This window comes from Ascaphus truei, chromosome 5 (assembly GCF_040206685.1).
Source record: "Ascaphus truei isolate aAscTru1 chromosome 5, aAscTru1.hap1, whole genome shotgun sequence".
Classification (NCBI taxonomy): domain Eukaryota; kingdom Metazoa; phylum Chordata; class Amphibia; order Anura; family Ascaphidae; genus Ascaphus; species Ascaphus truei.
In genome coordinates, this window is record NC_134487.1 from 126884048 (window position 1) to 126909597 (window position 25550).

At 40.7% G+C, this 25550-nt stretch overlaps 1 protein-coding gene across 20 annotated transcripts in view; it reads right to left on the bottom strand.

Annotated features, from left to right (window-relative positions):
- MYBPC1 (myosin binding protein C1) overlaps positions 1–25550 on the bottom strand; it is a 120640-nt gene that overhangs the window by 35838 nt on the left and 59252 nt on the right. For 15 of the 20 annotated variants that reach the window (XM_075600654.1, XM_075600653.1, XM_075600650.1 and 12 more), the window contains 9 exons: positions 25253–25419; positions 23072–23234; positions 15805–15911; positions 13829–13965; positions 10418–10577; positions 6993–7097; positions 5080–5268; positions 4325–4459; positions 1820–2233 (listed from right to left, as the gene is read on the bottom strand). In XM_075600654.1, the coding sequence (XP_075456769.1) occupies positions 1820–2233; positions 4325–4459; positions 5080–5268; positions 6993–7097; positions 10418–10577; positions 13829–13965; positions 15805–15911; positions 23072–23234; positions 25253–25419 (1577 nt within the window). The remainder of the gene's footprint in view (positions 1–1819; positions 2234–4324; positions 4460–5079; positions 5269–6992; positions 7098–10417; positions 10578–13828; positions 13966–15804; positions 15912–23071; positions 23235–25252; positions 25420–25550) is intronic. The other 5 variants (XM_075600660.1, XM_075600657.1, XM_075600659.1 and 2 more) reach the window with 2 other exon arrangements.

A 25550-nucleotide genomic window follows, 5' to 3' on the forward strand; every position in this document is an offset into this window, starting at 1 on the left:
CATAAAAAATACCTGTATACTGTACACTGACATAGAGCATAACCTGACCGTCTCTGTGTGTAGTCCTGTCAGGTTATGTTCTGTGTCAGTGTGTAATGCCATCAGGTTACGCTGTGTCAGTGTAATGCTGTCAGGTTATGCTGTGTCAGTGTGTAGTGCGGAGTATGTCCTGATGGCACTATACACTCACACAGATTATGTAACCAGCAGCACTATACACTGACCCAGGGTATAACCTGACACAGGGTACAAGTTGGAAGGGGGAAGGGGGGAAGATGAGGTGACACATGGGGAGGAGGGGGAAGAGGGGATGACACAGGGAAGGGGGAAGAGTGGGTGACACATGGGACGGAGGGGAAGAGGGGGTGACACATGTGGAGGGAGAGTAGTTGGGGATAAGGGGGGATACGGGGCAGTTGGAGTAACAGGGGGGGAGGCAGTTGAATTGACAGGGGGCAGATGGAGTGAAAGAGGGGGCTGTTGGAGTGACAAGGGGAGCAGTTGAGGTGACGGGGGCAGTTGGGTTGATGAGGGGTAAGGGGGGGCAGTTGCAGTGATGGGGGCAGTTGGAGTGACGGGGAGGCAGGTGGAGTGACAGGGTGAGGCAGTTGGAGTGACAGGTGATAGTTGGTACAAGGGGGTGACAGGAGAGGAAGGGGATGACAGGAGGGCAGAGGTAGAAAAGATAGTGACAGGGACAGTTGTAGTAACAGGGGACAAGGGGAGGACATGAGGGAAAAAGAATGCAGTGGCGGAAAAGAGGGCAGTGGTGTGTTTGTCCCGACCTTGCTCTCCTGTCTCCACAGCCAGCATCACATGGAGCTCCCAGCAGGCAGGGTGTATACTCACTGTACTCTGTGCTGATTGGGAGTCCACATGGGTTGCTGGTCCATAGGAGCTCAGGACTGGAGCTATTTAGGGGGCGCCCTGGCTTATCACCCACGTCTCTATAGGCCCTCTGTCTGTAGTCACTCCCCCCCTCTCTTTTCAGGGGCCACGGGTGGGCCACCCCAGCTCTATTGTATTATTTGCCTTGCTGTCACCACCACTACAGAATCCTTCTTTGTTTATGGATTGTGGGATGTTTCTCATTAAACAACTTTCATATAGGTTTGCATAAGAAAAAGGCTATGGGGTAAATACTCCACTGTGCTTTATCTGATGTGTGGGATTACAAAGAAATCAGTTATGTAGTGTAGTGGTTTTAGCATGCCATTGGTAAGAAGATTAATAATTGGTTAACCAGTGGACTCAAAGAGCATTCCTTTTCACACAGATATTAAATATGGTTTATGATCTACATTCTACCATTAGTAGAAATTCAAAATGTTTTTTTTAGGACTTGTTGTATCAGTCTAAAAATGTGGGTTAAAAATCTAAACATGGTCACAATATAGACCTGATTATTTACATACTTAGTTTATAGGATGCAGAAACATAAATACATCTTGCACATACAGTACATAATGTTCAATATTTATGTTTCAGGTAGTTTTGTATCTTAGTAAATATAGTCAGTTCAACTCCATCAAGGAAGCATATGCAGCAAGAATTCTCTTAAACTCTGCTAACTGAATGAAACATTTATTTATGACTGCACAGTATGGATGCTATAAAGTTACTGATCTTTCATGAATACTTTCCTTAAAACTTTGAAACTATTTTAATAACATAGCTATTTTTCTCCTCAAGTTATGAAATAATTTCCTGATTTATGCTCAAAACATACATTGTTAACTTCGAGTATCAATATAAAAGTAAACAATTGATTCTGTTACAGCAGACGTTTACATAGTAAGATTTCAGTTTCATGTTTTACCTCCAGTTACATCATCTTGAAGATCACCATCATCATCATCAATCCCAGGTATTCCCTCCAATTGCTCAAGTTGTAACATGGCCTCCACACGTTTCTCCAGAGACGATAGTTGCTCAGTAACCGCAGGCACACCCTCATTCTCCTTGATGCCCTGCTCCTTATTCTGCACCAATTTATCCTTGGTTTTGTTTTTGAGTTTATTCCAGCTCTTTTTTATGTCAGCAACGGACCTGTTATTGCCCCCCACGGCATTGACTTTTGCTTGGATTTCTGCCCATATCTTACTTTTCTCTGCGTTGGTGGTTTTGGCAGAGAGGCTGCCACAAATCTGTGGCGCATGTTTGGTGACACCTTCCACTAACATATCCAACTCCGGCTCTGTGAAATCTGGCTTCTCCTGTTTATCATCTCCTACTGGTAAAGATGCACCAACCTCAGACATAGTGTTTGCAGAGATCAGGGCTGGGCCTGAAGTTGTCTCTGCCTTGTGCATTAGTTTGTTCTTGGGATTTGCACACCGATTACAAATCCGCATGCGCAAAACAGAGTTAATCTACACTTGCAGTAACCTAAGCAGGCATACCAGTGCATCAGTACATGTGCCTTTAAATGTACATGTTTCTTCCTTCCTAGTTTACAGTAGTATATTTTGTAAGTGAAGGGATCTCTGTTTTGTAGCCTAAGGGATAATATAAGTGTATTGTTATGCTTAAAGCATCAGGGGTTTGCAAACCTATTTACAATGCACATTTATCTCTTCAGTATCTTGGTTTCCAGTTTAAGCAGCTTCTTGACCTCCCAAACAGATTACATCTTGTTCCCATCTACAGTAGCTTCCTTCTCGTCCTACTTTTATGTATACTGTATGTGTAATTAGAGCACAGTCTTTTCTCTCCCGTATTGTACTGTACTTCAGTTCAGTATTGGTACCATATAAATACCTTATATTATAGGTTAAAGCTATAACATTCCAGGCATTATTGAAATCCCTGCTCTCTGATTGGTTAAAATTCCGGGCATTATTCATTTAGTAATGCCTGGAATTTTTGCAGCTTGCAATGTGTTTATTTCCAATGTGTTTATTTCCAGCCAATCAGCTTTTAGAACAGCTCTGAGACAGGGCAGGGGATTGGTCAGGAGGCAGAACAGATCTCACACAGGGCAGGGGATTGGCCAGATAGCAGCAGCAGGCAGTGACTCCTCCCCCTCCCTCCGTGAACAGAGCTGACAGATTCAGTTGGGTTGAGGAGAGGGAGAGAGAGTGTGCAGCTGCAAAGTAAGTAAGTGACTGTCTGCAGTTTGTTTGTAGCTGCAGTTTCTCTGTGTGTGTCTATGTATATTTATGTAGCTGCAGTTTGTGTGTGTGTGTAGCTGCAGTGTAGGTGTGTAGAGCTGCAGTGTGTGTGTGTGTGTGTGTGCGTGTGTGTGTGTGTACATAGAGGGGGTGTTAGTGTGTGGATATAGATAGCTGCAGTGTAAGCATATATAGAGGTGCTTTAATGTATTTACCATTTTATTTAAATTAAAAAAATCTATATAACTATACACAAGTGACTATTATTTATGAAAAAAAGCCTACATTTAGCCTATAATAGTAATAATCCCCTCAGAATAGGGCATTATTGGCCAATAATGCCCTGTTCTCCGGGGATTATTACTTAAACAACTACATTAATAATGCATGTGTATTTATATTGAGGACGAGCACATGCAGTGCAATGTGAAAATCCAGTCTAATTTCATCTAGATTTGGTCTTGACGTGTGTTCCAATTTCCACACCCTAGTGTATTATTTACCTTGCTGTCACCACCACTACAAAATCCATCTTGGTTTATGGATTATGGAATAATTCTTATTAAACAACTTTTATATAGGTTTGCTACAAATAAGCATAGGAAAAAGGCTAAGGGGTAAATATTCCTATGTGCTTTATCTGATATGTGGGATCACAAAGAAATCAGTTATGTAGTGTCGTGGTTTTAGCATGCCATTGTCAAGAAGATTAATAATTGATTAACCAGTGGACTTAAAGAGCATTCCTTTACACACATAGATATTAAATCCGATCTATGATCTACATTCTACTATTAATAGAAATGCACAATGTTTTTTGAGGATTGTTGTATCACTCTAAAAATGTGGGTTAAAAACCTAAACATGGTCACAACATATACCTGATTATATACATACTTTCCAGGATGCAGAAACATAAATACATCTTGTCCATAAAGTATGTTTAAGATGTATGTTTCAGCTAGTTTTCTAGCTTAGTAAATATTGTCAGTTCAACTCCACCAAGGAAGCGGATGCAGCAAGACTCCTCTTAAACTCTTGTTTTCCTGTGGGCTATTATAGTATCTGTTATAGGGTGAGTTATACAAAACAAACAAATGCTAATAACAAAATCATTTCAACCTGAAGATTGAGGTAAGATGATTATTTCCTAAAACATTTCTCATACGAGGGACATTTGGGTTAGTTCAAAAATATGTGTTGATACTCACCTCCTTCAAAACAATACTCAATGATATAGCCATCTAAACCTGCAGCTCCAATGTGATCAGGAGGTCTCCATTTCATGGTAACTGTGGTATCAGTCACTCCGTCCACTGCCAGGAGGGTGGGCGCACTGGTTACAGCTTGAGAAAAAGAGGCATTCTTTGACTATGAAGTCTATTATTATACAAATAATAAACCAGGAATATTTCTGTCCAGTTTGAATCTAACACTCAGATACGGCCTTATTGCCTTTGTAATGTAGAAAATGCAATTAAAAGAGTACACTCCCCTACTGGATTCATTTTTTATTTTAGTTCATAATCTGAATAGGGGTGATTTCCGGAGTTGTCCTGCCCTATTCTCATTTCTGGAGAGTGGAGACCCTCTAAGAGAAATGTACCTATGTATTAGCTGCTTTTCCCCCATGAAAATTAAAATGGCTGCAGATCCTGTAGGCCAATAGGAAGCTGATATGCCTTTGGGGCATGACATCAAGGCTTTCTATTGGATGACCGCAGAAGCCATCTTGATTTTTTTCCAGTTCACTAGCAAATACAAAGGAACATTTCAATGTACCAAGGGGGTCTCTAGAGCTACAAATAGCATGGTTTAGCTCCGGAGAACCACCATTCTCATAAGAAAGAAAATGTGGGGGGGGGACTGTTGCTTTCACTGGTATTTCTTAGCCATTGTGTTATCAACAACAAATAGACCCAATGGTATATTTGGACTATTTAAAGCACATTATGTGTCAACTTACCCAATGGGACAAACGGTTTAGAAGGCAAACTTGGCTTAGATATCCCTATTGAGTTAACAGCAAATACTCGAACTTCATAAGCTACGCCTTCAATCATTTTTTTGGGCTCAAAAGTTGTTTCTTTGCAGAGGTCAAAGTTTAGCCTCATCCATCTAGAGCTTTGTTTCTTCTTCCTTTCAATGAAGTATCCTATTCAATTAGAAAATTTAAATAAATGTTAATGGCATAGAAGAAGCATCAACTGTTTTATGTAGCATCTTGTCTCATTATCTTATCAGACTGCAGGAATGTCCTGTTCATTTATTTAAAAAGCTGTTGAAGTCCTGGTTTACTTTTCTGATTATGTGATCAATTAACGTACATGATTATCAGTTGGCACCTCTGGTCTGCCCTTTCTGTATAGCAATTAGCTTGACTCACTTACTGTACTAGTCACTTTTTCTTCTTCACATGCTCTGGCCTTCAAACGTACAGTACTTCCTCTGGAAGGGACAATCCCTGTTAGGATCAATATGAACTAATTCCAGTGGCATATTAAAGGGTCTCATCTGTTCGAGTCATGCCTTTTTTTACCCCAATCGGACACCTATATGTATTTTTATATTTATATTTTAAAGTTAGACTTGGGAGGGTTTTGAGTTCCTCTGGTTGCTCCCTTTAGTGATGTCACTGTGTGTTCAGCGAGTACAGTCAGAGCCCCCATCTCCACGTCCCCTTAACGGTCTCTCTGATAAGGACAGTGTGGGATAAGGGTAAAGAAAACACTTGATTGACAAACACTTCTCCATTCACAGACCCCTGAGAAATTTAGCTGTCCGGCTATGTGGGACTGCAGCTTTAAACAGGACATGTGCTGCATGCTTGACTCTGCTTTTGAGGCTGGAAATGAAATAGGTTAAACCGTCACACATACTCAGCACTCTTCCTACTCAATGAACAAATGTTTACAATGAATTAGATGTAATCCATCCAAATGCAGAGAAATGTCACTTTGCTGAATATCCCTTTACATCTTTAGACTGAGTATGAAAGATTGCTACTAATATCAGTCTGAGATATTTTTGGGGCTATATAACAGAATAATTGTAACTATCATCGATGCAGTAAGGTACTTTTTCAGTAATTCTAGTTGCTTTTCGCATTATATGAGATAACAATAGTGATATACAGAGCATTAGGAATAGTGTTGAGAGGAATTACATGATGCACATATAAACATGTGATAATTGTATGCATCAATTCAAATATAACTTGGTGTTATAAACCTTTGATAAGGAAGGTTTCTTACATTTGACCCTTGGCAGGGGAAAGAATACTAAATTATATTTCATTTTGATACTTAGCGACCTTTGTGCTGTAAAACTGATGCAAAAGTACTGCACCAAATGTATCGCTCCAGAAAACATCCTATTGGTCTGAGAATGCCTTTCCTTAGTACATTTGGTGTCGTTTTTTGCCCGAGTTTAGCAGCCGGGAGAATTGGATAGATAAGATCCCATTGCCTCCTAACCTTTATGATGCCAAAAGTCCTGTAGCATCCGTGTGCCAGTGGACATCCGGGATTGCGGCCATGTATGCGCTTCGGTACTGATCACATGATCGTGACCACCCCCTGAGTGACATACATGGAAGCGGAGGGGGCTCCAACTTCAATTACAATCTGGCCCTGATGGATCAATGAGCCTGATCAGGCACTTGAAGACAAGCATTTGTACCATGACATACTGTACCTTGTTTAGTGCAAGTCTCCTTGCATGCGGGGTCCCGTACTGTACCAGGCATCTCATAAGGGCAGTGAAAAGGTTACATTTGTTGTGGGCTTTTGTGCAGTAACTATGCCTCATGTTTCATGTAGCAGGTGTTGAATACAACATGGTTATTATAACAATGTCTACTAATCAACATACACTTACCCAAAATAGGGCAACCTCCGTCATAAAGCGGGGGATCCCATTTCATTACACACCAATCTTCCCCAACTTCTGTTACTTCGGGAGCTTGTGGGGCATCAGGGATATCTGATTGCCAAGTTGAAAAATCAATACATATTTTGTTTGTAAGTCGGAGCATCTTTTAACATTCTCTGGTAAAATCTAAAGGGTGATCATTTTGAGTTGTTAATGTGAAGTTTGGCGAGTACAGATTTGAAACCAACCACAGTCATTTATTTGAAATTTATGCTGGCAGCCAGATTTAGGATGACAAGCAAAACATAATCACGTCAGCGTGTCATTACCGAGGGAACACATCAGTGTATCATTTGCTCTATCTGGCCACGAGAGCGACGGATTACTTGCAACATTTGATACATTTGTTACGAACTATACGAGTGATATTTTACTAACCGCAGCTCATAGAACAGCTATATAGGGTCCTCTATTCCCCCTCCCTCTATTTGAACAGGAATTAGAACAGGTACAGTTAATTATCAGATATATTATCCACTACGATACAAGCCTGCTTCAGAGGTTCAAGGCACCGACGGACAACTTGTTACATCTGCTACATTTGTTACTAACTTTATGAGTGACACGTGTATTAAACCGCAGCTCATAGGACAGCTACGTAGGGTCCTCTATTCCCCTTCCCTCAATTTGAATAGGGATTAGACCAGACATAGATAATTATTGGATAATTATCCACCAATATACCAGTCTGTTTTAGAGGTTCAATTTTGGCTACCTGCCTAGCTCGTTATGAACATTATATTAATTACACTAGTAGCCTAAATTAGCTGGCAATACTTTATATTTGGACTCTAACTAGCAGCTTACTGATTGTTACCTTCTGTGGGCTTACCTCTTTGCCTGAATTTTCTGTGATGGATTACTATATTAGCAGCTAATTAATCTAATAACTGCTATTCATCTGCATACTTATAAATCATATACTTAACATCAAGGGATAACCCTAATACCATCAAGGTAAAACGTAACTACAAGGACCTAGTAACAGAGTTCTGTTCACCAATAGAGCTGAGATTATATTCCATCTACTGGGTGGTATACCCACATTAATGCAATTTAATATAGATTGGGTTCACAACCTTATCTAAAACAAGAAACAAAGAAGGCCAGAGCAACATCCAATGTGACAAAAATACACAGTGAAATACATATATATATCTTTTGAAAAAAGGGTCATTTAGTTAACACTTTGGCCAAAGCATATAAGCCTGCGAGCCACTTTCAAGGCATGACCATAATATCGCAGGTCCTAACACTAACTGGTTAAAATCCTTATTTACCTCTATAATTAGGGGAAGGATGGTCCTGGCATTGAACCTGTTGCAACCAGCTGCATGAAAAGAAAACCGGCTTACCTGGACAGTGGGGAGGGGTGAGCTTTAAACCCTGGGTGGGAGGAGCCACTAACCTCCAAAACAGCTGACACCAGCTGGACAAAGTTAACAAACACATAGATACCCAGCAAGCTCTCAGAAACCCCCCAAAATTTTGGTTAAAAATTATTTTAACCAGTTAGTGTTAGGACCTGCGATATTATGGTCATGTCTTGAAAGTGGCTTGCAGGCTTATACGCTTTGGCCAAAGGGTTAACTAAATTACCCTTTTTTCAAGAGATACACAGGTATTTCACTGTGTATTTTTGTCACATTGGATGTTGCTCTGGACTTCTTTGTTTCTTGTTTTATATAATTAGCCACGCCCAGTAGTACTCCTTATGACACTTATACACACATATATATATATATTGTGGTAATTTTGGGGGGTTTCTGAGAGCTTGCTGGGTATCTGTGTGTTTGTTCACTACCTTATCTACCTTGTTGTTATTATTATAACTGGATATTATTTGTGGTTATTATCACTTGATATTGATATTTCTACCGGTGTTATAATACTATACAACATCATCACATTTCCACTGTAGCCCTTGCATTATACACAATTTTTAAATGAGTTTCATCACTGTAAATACCTATTCACTGGCAAGTTTATGTTCTCTAATTTGACTATATTTTAGTTACATGTATTAAAAGTTCATTTTTATATTCTCTTCATTAATCTTACGCTACATGAGAGTGCAACATACAGAGACTTTCCCTTCTTGCATAAGGATTACATACTAAATTATTATATTTTGTGGTATTGTCAGCTAATTTATTGTTCAGAATTACGCTTTCAGGAATAATTGTTATTAAACAGTTAAGTAATTATAAAGAAAGGTTCAGAACGGTGGAGCAGGTGTTACTTAGCCGAGTTATCCCATTGTCTTCCTATGTGCAACTGGGCTTTCAATGTACCAAAATAGCCTAGAGTACCATCTTTTAATTGGTGCTATCCAAACGGCTTAAATTAATGTGCCTCGTGTTGATACCATTACATACTGTAGTGAATACTCCAAAAATATGAAAACCCTCAATAATTGTTTATAGATAATATACAATTTGCTATGGAACTTTATATCAATGTGTTTACAAATGATCATTTTGCAGTGTTCCTAACTAATTATTCCAAATACATTTCTGTTATGCAGCTTTCAAGACAAATGTGGAGAAAACAGATAGGAATAATGTATGGGTCACATTTGTTGTGCTCTTCTAACTAATATGATGTACCTCTCAGTGGTATTAAGCATACACGGTGTGTTGGGAAGTATTTGACTCCGTAATGTTTTCATTTGCATGACAATTTCACATTTCCAGTTTTTTTTATGCCTTATAAGGGGGTGTGACAGGGTGAATGAACGTCACCAGCCATATACCTGGCAAACTTATGTTTAGGCTTGCAGTGCAGCAGTGATGAGGTTAAGTTTCAGTTGAGAAGGGTTGCTTAATTAGTCTGACCTCAGCTGCATAATCAAGGTGTTTTAAACCCCCCAGGCTGTACACACATGCAGGCTAGCTGGTCAGGAGACAGGACTGAAATACTGAAGAGATTACTGCTAAAAGGTCTGTTTTCAAAGTACATGTGATAACTGTCTGTGTCCTGCATGCTGAAGAGAAGCTGCTTTGTTTTCTATGCTGAAGAGAAGCTATTTTGTTTTTGTCTGCTGAAGAGAAGCTATTTTGTTTTTGTAAGCTGAAGAGAAGCTATTTTGTTTTTGTGTGCTGTATGCTTTTAATGCTCAATAAATAAGCCTTATCAAGAGAACCCGCGTGTGTGGTTGCATGTACCCTGCAACAGGGGGTATTGATCAAAGACCTGCTCCTGCAAAGGTGAAGCAAAACAATTGCACCAGATTTATGAGCCAAAACATACCCATTTCTAAATGGATTAATCTGGTGCAGTGTTTTTGCACCCGTTTTGCAGATGGGAGACTTTCACAAATGACCCTCCTGTTGTCTTAATGGAATCCCATATTTATTACACTTACTTACCTACAACTTTTATTTTGATGTGAGCCACCGCTTCTCCTGCCTCATTCTTTACCATCATTCTGTAGGTCCCAGTGTCTTCCTTCTCAGCCACGTCAATAACCAAAAGGCCATGATCGGGATAACTTTCTGCCCGGACACGACCACTGAGATCTGTGATCCACTAGGATTACAATCATTATTCAGTTACTTATTACAACACTTTTATTAAAGAAAATAAAGCTGCCATATTAACTTGGTCTTGATGTAGTCATTTATGTGGCCTTTCTATCTTTTTGTTTTACATTAAGTCATTCCTACCTTTATCTCGATGTATAATGTTCGGCTGCTGTTCGTGATCTATAAATTAGTGCCCAATGGGCAGGAGAAGCTTTACCTCAAAGGAGTGATACTTTATAACCTTAACTTTGACACGTTATGAGTTTACTTGTATTTTATGGCCTTGATACAACCTGCCTTAACTACAATGTTAAATAGTTAACCAAATTGAACCAATAGACTTTATTGTGAAAATATATCTGCTGTTGGCTCCAATGACTTGGCTTTTCAATGGCAGAAAAATTGCATAAACCATGTAATGTACATGAACATTTTTACACATTTTTCTTATTTTTTGCCACACAGAAACATTCTTTTTTCAGTACATACCATTTAATTTGTACGCCCTTTAGCGCAGTCCATTTTCCTGACCCAATTTACATACAAAAACGCTTAATACAGAGGCCCGACAGAGGTCCTGTGACGAGTGTTAAATCGCCAAAACGCTTTGAGTGCCAGACGTGCTGCGCCACAACCCCTCCAACACAGCCCGGTCACATGACCGCTCTTGAAAGCGGTCGTATGACTGAGGCGACCCTTCACCCGGAAACAGGAATGGAGGAGTCATCCTCTTCCATTTCACTTCAGATCACGTCCTGTACTTCATGGGATCTAAGCTGAACGCTAAGCTTTCCTTGGGCATGTTTCTTCTACAGCAACTATATATTGTTCAGAGTGGAACAGTCCTTTCAATTATAATCTTATTTAAAACGTATTGTTAAAACATTAAAACTTATAAAAGAAGTGCTGCCGCTTCTGCTATTGCAGACCAAGCATGATTTTCCAATAAGAAGATTACAATTGAAAGGACTAAATCTTTTGGGATGTTATAAGGCTTTCTAAGAGCAGAGAGAAGCATCAATCACACATTGCCTATTCACAGCTGCTATGTTACAGTATGTGGCAGTCAGGCCACATGATCAGACTGACCTGATAGACTGGACTGAAAACAGAATGCAGAAAACCTCCATAGAGATCAACATCACAAGGGCTGGCACGCCAGGGAACATCTGAGTATTTTTGCTTGTTTTCTAGTGGGAAGATCGCACACAGAACAGTGAACGCGATCGAAACTGAAGTGGATGGCGCGCCACTCCTGTTTTGATCATCAGGGGCTGTTCATGACCATGTAATCGCTCCTGAAGATATGACATGGTCGCGATTCCAGGCAGTCCAGTAGTACTGGGGAGATACTGGATTTCCAGCATTGTAAAGGTAAGAGCAGCAATCCTGCAGGACTGTTTTGCTTAAATGCGAGTTATATGTCTTGCAATCCTCTTACTACATCATGGGGTCAGGAACTGCAGGGGCACCATGACGTAGTGGTGACGTCATGCCTGAGGAGCGTTTTTTTAGCTTATCTCATGTCCTGAATTCCCATGGAGCGCAGGATCTGATCCGAAGTATAGGGAAATGGAATAGTAGGACTCCTCCTCTTCCGTTTCCGGGTTAGGGGCTGTGGCACTCTGGTTGAACTGTCTTTTTAGGCTGTGTGATGAAATTATTAAACCTATGCTAAATAACAATGGCAACTTTGTGAGTACATTATACATTGTATTCATAATGGGTGTAAGGGTATTGCTGAAGTATTTGATCAACCATGTTGCTTTAATAGATTTAGGCCTGTAATATAGTGGGCGTGCGCTACCGTGTCAATTAGAATTGGCTGTGTTTAAACCTTACCTTCTATACTTCCCACGTGCACGGCAGTGAGCGTTGAGCCGGCAGTTCGAGGGAAAGACTTGAAAACTGTGTTTTCACGCTGCTGCCGTTGCACGTCACACTCTATTACCCAATCAGAGTGAGGCTGCAATTTCATTGGCAATTTCATTGACTGGGAGATGTGGGGAATTGCATTGTTCACATTGGATTTTTGGGGGGCGAGGAGGTTCTGAGGGGTTCAAATCACTACATGTGAACAGAGAAGTTGTGAAGGGGACATGGGAGATTGGGAGAATTGTAGGATGTTGTAGCTGCCTGGGTTTGTTTTTACTGGAAAGTGTATAAAGGGTGCATAGGTATGATATATAAATGTCCGCCTTAAGGGGGCATCTGGGTTTAGGTGTCAGGTTTTGTAGGGATTTCTATATGTACTGGAGGGAAGCGAGAAGTTGTCCATAATAAAGAAATAGGAACGTCTACCCGTTCGCGTCATAGCCACACCCAGCTCACAGCACAGACCATACACATAAAAAGTGTGTTTCCCGTGCATGAGCATCTGTGGTTATTCAGCAGAAGGATAGAATGGACAGCAAACACTATTCATCATTTTTCAGATGTCAATATAAATAATGGAAAATTTGCCAGGTTTCATTCTGTTTTGTATTCTGTAACATGAGTTTTCAGAGATTCAAATACAAAGCGGTGAATCATCAAATGCCCACGTGAACCATAACTAAGCATAAAGGACCATATTTACTAGGCAGTGCTATTCCACAAGACACCACCTGGCTTTGGAAAACAGCTTACAGCTCATTCATATCAATGGGCCGTAAGTTGTCTGCTGGTGTTGGATAAGGCTCCTATGGAGTAATACCACTCAGTACATATAGGACCAAAGCAGTAAAGATTTTGATGGAGTATTTTTATTCCAAGGGCATTAGGGGATAGGGCATTATATTGCCAGCTCTGCCCCCGACATGGAAGCATCCAGTGCTTGAAAGAACTACTTTGGAGACAGAGCTGGCAATCACCACTCTGCTCTCCGAAGTCGCACACCACAATGCTTTGCATATCACTTCGCAAAGCATTGTGGGGTGTGACATCGGAGAGCAAAGTGGTGACTGACAGCTCTGCCTCGGATAAACTTGCTATCGCTGCAGACAAAAGGATCGCAGATTTGCGCACGTGCACCTCAATAGAGGGCAGAGCTGTCAGTTACCACTCTGCTCTCCGAAATCACAATCCACAACGCTGTGCAAGCGCTATTCAAGGTATAGTGGGGCGCGACTTCAAATAGCAGACCGTTAATTGACTAGTGGTACAAATACACACGATTCTTTTTTAAATGACAAACAGGGACTTGTTTAAGCATTTAAGACACCAGTGTAAGTGTAAACACAACCTCAGGGCCAAAGTCTTTGCTATGCTTGATACCTTATCTCCTCTACTCCAGATGATTTTTGGAGCAGGCTCTCCTGTTACGGGGACCTCAAGTCGTAACTTTGTCCCAGCTACTACTATCACAGTATTATCAGGAAAATTAAGAGCGTCAAAGTGGATTCTAGGAGGATCTGCAATTGGAAAAAAAAAGATATATTTATTATTGATTTGTTGTAATTTAGTTGATGTTGTCTATTGCTATAAAGGTTATAAAATCCAAAATAATACAAGCAAATGTTTTTTCTGTTGCTTACTTACTCAAATAGCCATGTTTACAGGAGCAATCCAAGTCATTGCTTTCTTCTTTTTTCACATTTTTAATACAGGGTTGAAGCAGGGGGTCTCCGGAGCTGAACCCCATTCCTTTCAGGTCCGGGAACTCCCTGTTCCGGAGATACTTATCTCTAAAGGGGGTGCAGATATCTCTCTGCAGTTTTCTGCAGTTTAAAGTCCCCGGTCACATGGACCAATAGGAAGCCGCACTGGGTGACGTCACGGCTTCCTATTGGCCCGCAGAGCCCAGGAGCTTTGAAAAGCAGCCTTATAGTGAGCCCTACAGTGGCTACCGGTATCTCTGGAAACAAGGGGTCGAAGGAGCTGAAATGAATGGGGTTCAGACCCGGAGAACCCTGCTTCAGTCTTGTATAAAACAAAGGAAATATATGAGACAGAGAGACTCTAATCTCATATTATGGAGCACCAGCATGGCTGCATTAAAGTGACAGACATTGGCAAGCAGATTCATGTTGCATTACAAGACGTCCTGTGTCCCGACAGCATGTTAACTTGGCATGTTGCTCAATGATATCCCCTTTTTGTTTTTCTCGTTCATTTCAAAATACATGTTGATATTTTTTGATGCTTTTATATTTAGTTGTAGAGCGCACCATATACAATATCAATTGCTTATAATAATAGACAAAACATTATCAATAACATAGACTCCTGCATTATTAGAAATGTATAGAAGTCTTCAAATAGTCAATAGTGTTTTACATGGTGTGAATAAAACAGCTGAAGGCATTTTTATAACTAATCATTCCTCATCCCCTGAGGAAGTGTGCGCAAGCGCACGAAACGCGTAGGGTTTTTTCATTACTGTTGGACGATTTGATGTTGAGAGAACTGAGTGCAGAGAGCTGATCCTTTGGAGCTGAATCAAGAAGAACCTCCTCTTGAAAATCCTGCCGAGAGTCCCGCCTACCTGTGACGGAGCATCCGGTATCTAGTATCCGGTGACGTCACTTCCGGTTTCGAGGAGCACGGTGTTTGGAGGAAAGTTGCGGTTACTTAAATTTCTCAGCCCAGGGAGGACAGATTACATCGGTTTATTCGGCCTCACTGCTTGTGTTCTAGAGCCGTCCTGTGAGTAGCTTTCTAGTTTTACTCTGCCGGACTGGCTCCATCAGTGTCTCATCGTTCCACATTTTATTATTTTATAGTTGTATCAAACAATTTTTATTTTTCAGCTTTGCGTTTGTGTGTCTTGTCTGTGCTGGTTTGTGAGTCTATGTCTGTTAAGATTTTTTGTTAGCTCTGTTGCACTAAATTCTGTGTTCTTTTCATTTCATGCTCCCCAATATACATCAATACAACCCTTGATTACAAGTTGTCATCATTGGGACTTGAACTATTTCATCTGGATATCCAGGACTAACTCCTAATTGGACTAATTAGGCGCCAGTATCTCTTTTCTTTTGTTTCTGTTTTTTTATGATTGTACTATCAGTGTCCCACCAGGCTGCATCAGACCCCATGGGGGTTGCTCTTATTTAGAGTGTTCAGACTATCACTTCACCATTAGCGCTATTCTACATCACCTCTTTTTTCAATCATTCTTAGCGCTTCTGTCTATGAAGCACGTGAGCAGTGAAGTGGTTAATGCACCTGGACATATCTGCACGGTATTGATAACTACTGTACATACTCTTAACATCATCTACAACAAAAAGAAGCGAGTAAGTACATACCAATGACATGAATGTTGGCAGGAATATTAGTTAAGTAGAGATCTGGAACAAATGCATAATCCCCATCGTCTTCAATAAGAGCGTTTGCTATAACCAATCTGTGATTTCTATGACCAGAAAATATTAATAAATGTATTAGCTTTTTATATCAAATAGGAATGATAAAGTTTAATTTTTTATTTTTTTCAAAACCATTAGGCTTACAAACGAAATACGTATTTTTATCAAATGACGCTGTTTCGTTCAGTTGTTTAACCCCAGCACTGCAAAGCAGGAGAGGGGTTAAACAATATCGCAGGACATCTTTGAACAATTTGTAAACGTATTATTTGTAACGGAAAATTATGCCATTTTTTCTTTTTTTTGTCTCTAATAATGGAAAATCATATACGTGCATTACACATTAAAAAAAATACTTTGAAATAATAGTATTTTAACATATTGCTTAAATTTTCTGTAAAGCTGGGCAGAGTCTTGGTTTTGCCTTCTTTTTACAAGCATAAACATTTAAGGATACCAGAACTTTTTATGTGATAAATATAGATGCATAGGCTTGTATAAAACCATATATGGAATAGAAACAAATAAAAAGGAAAATATTATTCACATAATACAATGACCAAGAGACATTCAGTAATATTGTCCATTGCTTATATATAAAAAAAACAAAATATATGACATCACCCTGTGCAACTAACCTTTAGCATTGCATGTCGTGACAGCACACAACATACAGTAAGTGGAAGATTTATTAAGATGAACACAAATGCAATCTACTTGTTTTGCGTCTATGGCGCCCCAATTCGGCGTTAACTGCCATTGTGTGGAATAGCAGATAAAACCAAATTGGGTGCCATACCCTGCTTCAGCGCATAGTGTATTTCTGCCTTAGTTATGAACGCTCCATATCACCTGCATCGACCCAAAGGCAGCAGCCGAAGGGCAGCCGAAGGGTGTGAGCCATTTGCTGCCATTCGCTGTTGTTTGTTAATATTAAAGCTGCTCTGTTGTGATCTGAAACTCACCAACCCCCTCATCCCCTGCACCCAACATTTCAACTAACCCGGCCAATAGATTGTAAGCTCCTTGAGGGAGGGCCTATAACACATGGAAGGTTTATCTTACCTCTCCTAACACAATTTTAATCTTGACTGCAAATGTTACATACACCCATAATCAGATCTCTACCTGTCCATGAAATGTCTGTGAATTGACTGTATAACCACTGTTCATTTAATGTAACCATGTATTGTGAGAACTCTGTGCCCAGGACATACTTGAAAATGAGAGGTAACTCTCCATGTATTACTTCCTGGCAAAACATTTTTATAAATAAATAAAATAAATATCACTGGAAGTAAGAAGGCGGTGCCCTGTCCTGTATTCTCGCAGCAGCTCCCAGTACGTGTCGCTTACAGTTAAAGGCAGAATATGGGGCTTGATAGACCAGAATTGGCAAAATTGGCAGTTCTTATGGTAAGTTCCAATCTCAGAATGCTAAAAGATACGAGTTTAAAAACAAGGACTGCGCTAAACAATCCTGAAAATGTGAGTGTTTTGCAATGGTAGCTATCCCTAAGCGTGTTATTCAATATGCTCGCAGTGGCTAGTTGCTCCCATTCAATGGACGTTTTTAGCAGTGCGATTGACCAATTTGGAGCATATTGAAAAACCCCATTCAAAAAACCCCATCTAGTCTCTGAGACTAGAGACTGCCCATGGCTGTGATTGAGACATACAAGCAATGGGGGAGCGTGGGATTAGAAAAACATTTGACAATAAAAAACAATAAAATACAATAAAATTAATGTGGTTACAACAATATTGCTGGGGGTTGGTGAAAATATTAAATACACTTACACGGCCATGTGCAAGCGGACACGGTAATGTGGTTTCTTTAAGCAATTCCAGTCACTCCCAACAACAGGTAATGGTGGTTTAGAGGGTTTTGAAATAAATATATAAATATATCTGTACTCACACGGCCATGTGTGAGTCCTTGCAGGAAATTGGTAACTTTGGGGTTAAATTAACCCATCTGCATCTCCCCCCAGTGTAGACTCTTCTTTGTTTGCAACCAACGTGGGATTCTAACTCCAGTCTTGGGCATCAGATGGGGACTCTCCCCAGTGGTGGTAGTAGGGGGGGGGAGTAGGTAGAGAAAGTGAGGCACGTTGTCAGTGGGGTTTAAAACACATTTATTAGTTTTAAAAGCAATTGGTACAACAAGACTCACATACATACATAGTGGTTGGACCCCTGGCCTCCTCGTGCAGTCCAGGATACAGTTTAAGCAGCCGTTATTGCCAATCACGCGTCCTCCTGCATCACGGACGCGTGATTGGCAATAACGGCTGCTTAAACTGTATCCTGGACTGCACGAGGAGGCCAGGGGTCCAACCACTATGTATGTATGTGAGTCTTGTTGTACCAATTGCTTTTAAAACTAATAAATGTGTTTTAAACCCCACTGACAACGTGCCTCACTTTCTCTACCTACTCCCCCCCCCTACTACCACCACTGGGGAGAGTCCCCATCTGATGCCCAAGACTGGAGTTAGAATCCCACGTTGGTTGCAAACAAAGAAGAGTCTACACTGGGGGGAGATGCAGATGGGTTAATTTAACCCCAAAGTTACCAATTTCCTGCAAGGACTCACACATGGCCGTGTGAGTACAGATATATTTATATATTTATTTCAAAACCCTCTAAACCACCATTACCTGTTGTTGGGAGTGACTGGAATTGCTTAAAGAAACCACATTACCGTGTCCGCTTGCACATGGCCGTGTAAGTGTATTTAATATTTTCACCAACCCCCAGCAATATTGTTGTAACCACATTAATTTTATTGTATTTTATTGTTTTTTATTGTCAAATGTTTTTCTAATCCCACGCTCCCCCATTGCTTGTATGTCTCTATATCTTTAAAAGGGTTCCGGATTAACCCTTCCCTGGGGTTGCAGCAGAGGGGAACTCCATGCTGGCTCAAAGCATCTGTCATAGAGCCGTGGTCTAACTTACTGCCACATTGTAAGCACACCTCATATATTAAGCTTAAGGTAAGCGCCAGGTTTTTTCCTATTGTCATGGCTGTGATTGAACTTAACTATTGCACCTATGAGGATTGAATTTAACGGTTGCCAAGCAACAATAGGGTTTATATATCCCTCTATGTGAACTCTCAACCCATTCCCCCTTTGAGAAAGTCGCTGTTGCGACGAAACGCGTCAGGGACGTCACTACGCAATTACGTCACGACACTGCGTCACTACGGAAGTGTGCGATCTGGTCGAGTCGCGCTGGATGTTGTGTACAGACCGTTTGTTTCTCTGAGCCAAGTGAGATACCCAGCCGAGCAGCTAAACACCTAAGAAAAGGATACAACTGGTATTCTACAATCTTTATTAACTGCAAGCACGGAGTATCATCTTCCCTGTGGATTTCGTCCTTGGACTGCGGTGATATTGCAGCTTGGCGGTGATATTATATTTCACAATTGTGCATTTGTATTTGACATCTTGTGAGTGTGATTCTTATCCCTCCCCTTCTCCCATCCCCAATCCAATAAATTGTTACTTTTTTACGCTATGGGGAGTGCGCTCTCTCCTCTTTTATTTTCTACAGGTTCCACTGGATGTGGTTCATCTATTTGAGAGCAGCCTGAAGTTCCCCTTCTACTGGATTTAACTACATACATTTTCTGGACTCCTTATTGGGACTGGTTCTATATTTTTTTTATATATATATTATTGCATGTTGTTCTATTTTTTCTTTCACTAGTTGTTCAATTGGTCATTGTGTTAATATCAGTTATTTATTTATATCTATATATTCATAATTGTGGTGATATCACTTAATTTGTTCACGAGTTTATATATTATATACTATATTTTAAAGATTCACATTATAGCACATTAACCACACAATCACTGGCGCTACTCCTTTTGTTATATATATATATATATATATATATATATATATATATATATATATATATATATATATATACATATATATATATATATACATATATATATATATATATATATATATATATATATATATATATATATATATATTTATTCTTGCTGTTCCTTATCTTTTAAGACCTGTGAGAGCTTTGTTTATAAATACATTACAAATGTATTATATATGAAATGATGTTTGTGTAGCATGGTTTATTTACGTGGATGAACTGGAGTCATATTTATTCTGGGAATAATTTGGTTATTGCATTAATTATATACCAAATGCCACCCGAAACCTCTTTCATCCAGTAAATCCAATGCTAAAAAGTATTTCATGATCACAAATATGATTATTCATGTATTTGTAATATATAAGGTATGTCTAGATGTAATGTAAACTACAATAGTTAACTAATGATACTCATTCATTGCTATATATCTCTTCTCTTTATTTATACTAGACCAATTGTATTTGTTTTTGTTCTCTTATTAGTGTTTGAATGTCCCATCTCCATCCCCCTTTTTTTAACCAGATGTACAATTATTTGAACAATCATTTCAGTGTTGCAGCACCGGTGTGTAATCTTTTAATTAATCAATTAATTATTGGACTATTTAGGAACCACACTGAGGACTGCACATTTATCCCGAGGAAGTCGCATGTCGCGACGAAACGCGTAGGGCAAAGTTAAGGACTCTCTAACTCATTGTGGACCTTTACACCTCACTCCGAATACACTTCCAGTATTGAAGAAACCTATCATTATCTTCCCGTGACCATTTGGGTATGGTACACTGTATGCTGTAAGTTATTTACTTCCGGGACTGGTATCGCAAGACTTCAACCAGGAAGTGAATCAGTGTGGACGCACACTCTTGGCTCCGTGGCCGGAGGTCCGGCGGCATCCTTACATGTGGACCTGGTGTATGTGACGGAGTAACGGGTGAAGTTTCAATTACATTGAGATCCTTGCTTGTTATCATTTTAACATTGTGAGTGGCCGTAATCTGGGTATTGGGCAACTAATAAATATTTTATCTACAGTATTATGCTATGGTAGCCGCGCTGTCTTCTTTTTTTGTAGTGTGAAGAAGAAATTGGTTATCTCTGAAGACTGGCAGTGGCTTCCCTACAGCATTGGTTCCGGCTCCATCTGCTTTTGGGATCGGTTGTGGGGCATTTCACTTCTTCCTTCTTTGTATTCCCTGGTCTGTTTGTCTTTTTTGTTTAATAGCTAAATGATGAAAACAGTTGTAAGCCCCCCTAGCATACTTGCCGTTCTCCGTTTTTTGTGTATATTCCTTCTGTTTCATGTTTTTTTTTCCCCTTTTCCTTCCCCCCCCCCCCTCACTTTGTGACATGCCTATTTGTGATACTGGTTTCTGCAAACACATTTGATTTATTTCTGGTTCGTTTTATTATTAAATGTTTATTCTGCATTACAACTGTTTTCATCATTTAGCTATTAGACAGTGAGTGCTGGTACTTACGTAGATTTGTTAGTACTATACAGGGGAATAAGGGTCCCCTTTTGTTCCGTGCACCCTGCAATTGCATACATTTAACACTGTCAGAGTGTCCCCTTTTACCCTTGACTTTTTTGTTTGTGTTTTGTGTAGTTTGTCATTGTGGCCACGTAGGCAATATTGTCATCATTATATCACCTACTATCCAATACCATATACCCACACATCCGAGTGAGCGCTGCAGAATATCGTTTTTCATATATATATATACTGTATATATACAGTGTTCGACAATTAATGATAACCACACGCCACGGTTAGGCCGATGGCGAGTGGATTTAGGCCGCTGCTGCGGCTCGATGAATTCCCCTGCTCGCGCCCCAAATTTTTTTTTTAAAATAAGTAATCCCCCTCCCTGATTGGCCTGACGCAGGGAAGGGGCCGGCTGGCAGTTCTGGGTCAGCCCCAACCCCCCCTGCCCCCGGTCCCCGCTTGCTGCCCGGGGCGGGAGGTATGCTAGGGGGGTCCCGTGGCTGCTGCCCAGGCACTTCCCCCCCGTCCCACGCTCTGGTAAGGGGAGCGGGGAAGCAGGCTGGCAGCTCTGGCTGTAGCATGCGGACGCGGTAGGCTGGGGGGGTCCCGCGGCTGCTGCCCAGGCGCTTCCCCTCCATCCCACGCTCTGGTAATGGGAGTGGGGAAGCAGGCTGGCAGCAGACTGCGCATGCGCACGCGGACGCGCACATTTCTCATGGGGATGTTGGTGTTGCCTTGTGGCTGTCCTCCGCTGGCTCTGATCCTCCCGCCTGGCTGCCCGACCCCCGCCTGCTTGTCCGGTTGCCCGACCCCCCCGCCTGGCTGCCAGACCTCCCCGCATGGCTGCCAGACCCCTCTGCCTGGCTGCCCGACCCTCAGCTGGCATGTGGAGGACAAGGCCTGGATGAACAGGTGGGCCACCTCCCTTTCAATGAATACCCACCCAGTGTGTGTGTCTCTGTGTGTCTCTGTGTGTCTCTGTGTCGCTGTGTGTGTGTCTGTGTGTGTGTGTCTCTGTGTGTGTGTGTCTCTGTGTGTGTGTCTCTGTGTGTCTGTGTGTGTGTGTCTGTGTGTCTCTGTGTGTGTGTGTCTGTGTGTGTGTGTGTGTGTGTGTCTCTGTGTGTGTGTGTGTCTCTGTGTGTGTGTGTCTCTGTGTGTGTGTGTGTGTGTGTGTGTGTGTGTGTGTGTGTGTGTGTGTAGGATACCAGAAGTGTCACCCCATCACCCCCCCACCCCATCACCCCCCCATCCCCCCACCCCATCACCCCCCCATCACCCCATCACCACCCCATCACCCCCCCATCCCCCCACCCCATCACCCCTCCATCCCCCCACCCCATCACCCCCTCATCACCCAATCACCCAATCACCCCACCATCACCCAATCACCCCACCATCACCCAATCACCCCACCATCACCCAATCACCCCACCCCCCCATCACCCAATCACCCCACCCCACCATCACCCAATCACCCCACCCCCCCATCACCCAATCACCCCACCCAATTACCCCGTCACCCCACCCAATCACCCCGTCACCCCCCCCCCCCCCGGCTGGGGGCGGGACTAGGTGGCGAGTAGATTTTTTGATGGATATATATATATATATATATATCTACAATAAGAATATCACTTGTCTTAGACAGGTCTGCACCCTGCCTTTAAACCATTATCACCTAGCATACAGTGCTCCCATCTGCAGCAAGTTATTCTGGGAAATGACATGCAAATGAGCATACAAAATAAACCAAAAGAAAAGCAGTTGTGTTTGGCATTTTTAAGATTACATTCACCTTCCTTTGTGAAATATCTTTATGCGGTCGCTGTCTTGAATGAGTTGTCCATTTCTGTACCATCTCCCCGGTACATTCTCAGAGATTTCACACTTCAGATTGAGTTCTTTGCCAAGATTCACAGTCGTATCAGTTAGTGCCTGCAATATCTTCAGTGGGCGCACTATAAAATGAAGATAGAAAGGCCGTATGTAAGAGCAGTACTGTATTAACTATTCTGATAGTATATATCTAATGGAGTGTACAGAGTACACAGAAAGATCCCAAATGACGGCGCACCACAGACCTGAGTAGTATTAAATCATGGTCCAAATGTGCGACTAAACAAACGTTTAAAATAATCAGTCACAGATAACATTCCAAGATGCACTGTTTTTAAGTTAAACCTTTCTTGATTTATTGTAACACCACCGGAAGAAGAGATCTCGAAAGCTCACACAAATAAAAGCATTTAGTTAGCCACAGAACGGTATTGTCTATTCGTTTTTGATTATTAAGCTCGGCTAACACTGTACAGATACCTCTACATCAATATATATATATTGCGGTGTGCTGTCTCTTTGTTACCTGGATTTCCCTGGTTACCCTGTATATATATATATACTGTACTTAGTTAAGTTATGGTGAGTAAAAAAAGTGACAAAAACCCTCCACAGCAAACCATATCGCAAATGGAAATATAACTGTATGCTCATTTGCATGTCTTTGCAGGTCTGCAACCCCGCCTTTTACCATTATCACCCAGCACACAGCACTTCCACTGCAGCAAGGGATTCTGGGAAATGACATGCAAATGAGCACACAGTGACACTTTTTGGTTCAAAACCATTTTAAACATGGTTCCCTATAGGCTTAAGCTTGCTGCATGGTCACAGCTTTAAACACAGCCAGGGTTAAGATGCATAGCCAGTAAACCCACCACAGCCAGCTGTTTCAACCTTAATGGGTCTCATCAGTGTGAGATCGGTTACTGGCTATGCAAAGCTGAAGCAATGAGGATGGGGTTTACCATACTTAGTTAAGTTATGGTGAGTAACTATATATATATATATATATATATATATATATATATATATATATATATATATATATATATATATACACAGTGTTCGACAAACCTATACATTTGCACGCCCCGGGCGAGTGGATTTAACATCGTGGCGAGCTCCTATTGGCCCAGGCATCACACGTTTGGTACTAGGTGGCGAGTAGATTTTTTTGTTGGGCGAGTAGATTTTTTGGTGATTTGTCGACCACTGTGTGTATGTATATATATATATATATATACATATATATACATATATATATATTTCACAAACTTTTGTGTTTTGTTTCGTTTGCAAACACAAATATATGCCCAGTTTATGAAAACAAAATAAATGAATGAATCCCAGGATTTGTCTTTCTTGGGTTTGGGCTCAAAGTTTGGATCATTTAATTATAGTTTTTTTTTACCATTGTTATTTATTTATTTATTTATTTTATTTATAAAATATTTTACCAGGAAGTAATACATTGAGAGTTACCGCTCGTTTTCAAGTATGTCCTGGGCACAGAGTTAAGACAAATAATACATGGTTACAAATAATTGTGGATAGGATGTTCATAGTGTGACAACATGGGAGGTACAGTAGTCTGAATCACTCACTGACTGTGCTGGTGATATATGATACATATAATAAAAGTTGATCAAAACGTCTAATCTGTGGATCAAAAAAAAATGTACCACTTTATTCTAACTTTATAAAACTTGTGAAGTCATTTAAAGTGTGCAGAGCAATTGCAGGCCGTGGTTACCAATTACGTGTTAAGAATGTGATATTAAAATATTTGTAAAACTTTGGGTGAATTAAACTTATTTGTTGTAGTAAGATAGTACTACAATTATATATTTACTAAGCAGTGCTATTTGATGGGACACCTTTCGGCACTGGAATATACTGTAGGGTGTATTCACATGAGAGGGGGTATTCTAGCACCAAAAGGTGTCTCATGGTAAATATGGGCCTACAGTGAGTACAGAATGTGCTTTGCAGTGTCTTGTATCTCACTCTCGACAATTTGAGGGTTATTCAAACGTAATCCTGAGCAGTTGCGAAAAACGGCATGAAAAAGTTATTACTGCTTTGTCAAGACTTATATGGAAAAATATTTACAGAGATATATAAAAAGAGCTCTTACAATCAACTTGGAGCTGTGCTGCTGATTGACCTCCTGTGGTCATCACAGAATAGGTCCCTGAATCTCCTCTGTTCGCTTCATCTATAATTAATGTGTGTTTTTTACCATCCACCTTAAATCTGTACCTCGCCCTGGGCTCATTTGTAAGCTCCACACCATTTTTAAACCTGTCAAGAGAGATGGACACACATGGACTCATTAAATAACAAATGCAAAATATTTGATATTAGTACTGTACTGTATCTTATAGAATGATCTATATATTTTATCATCAGCCCCAATCTAAATGTGTTGAATA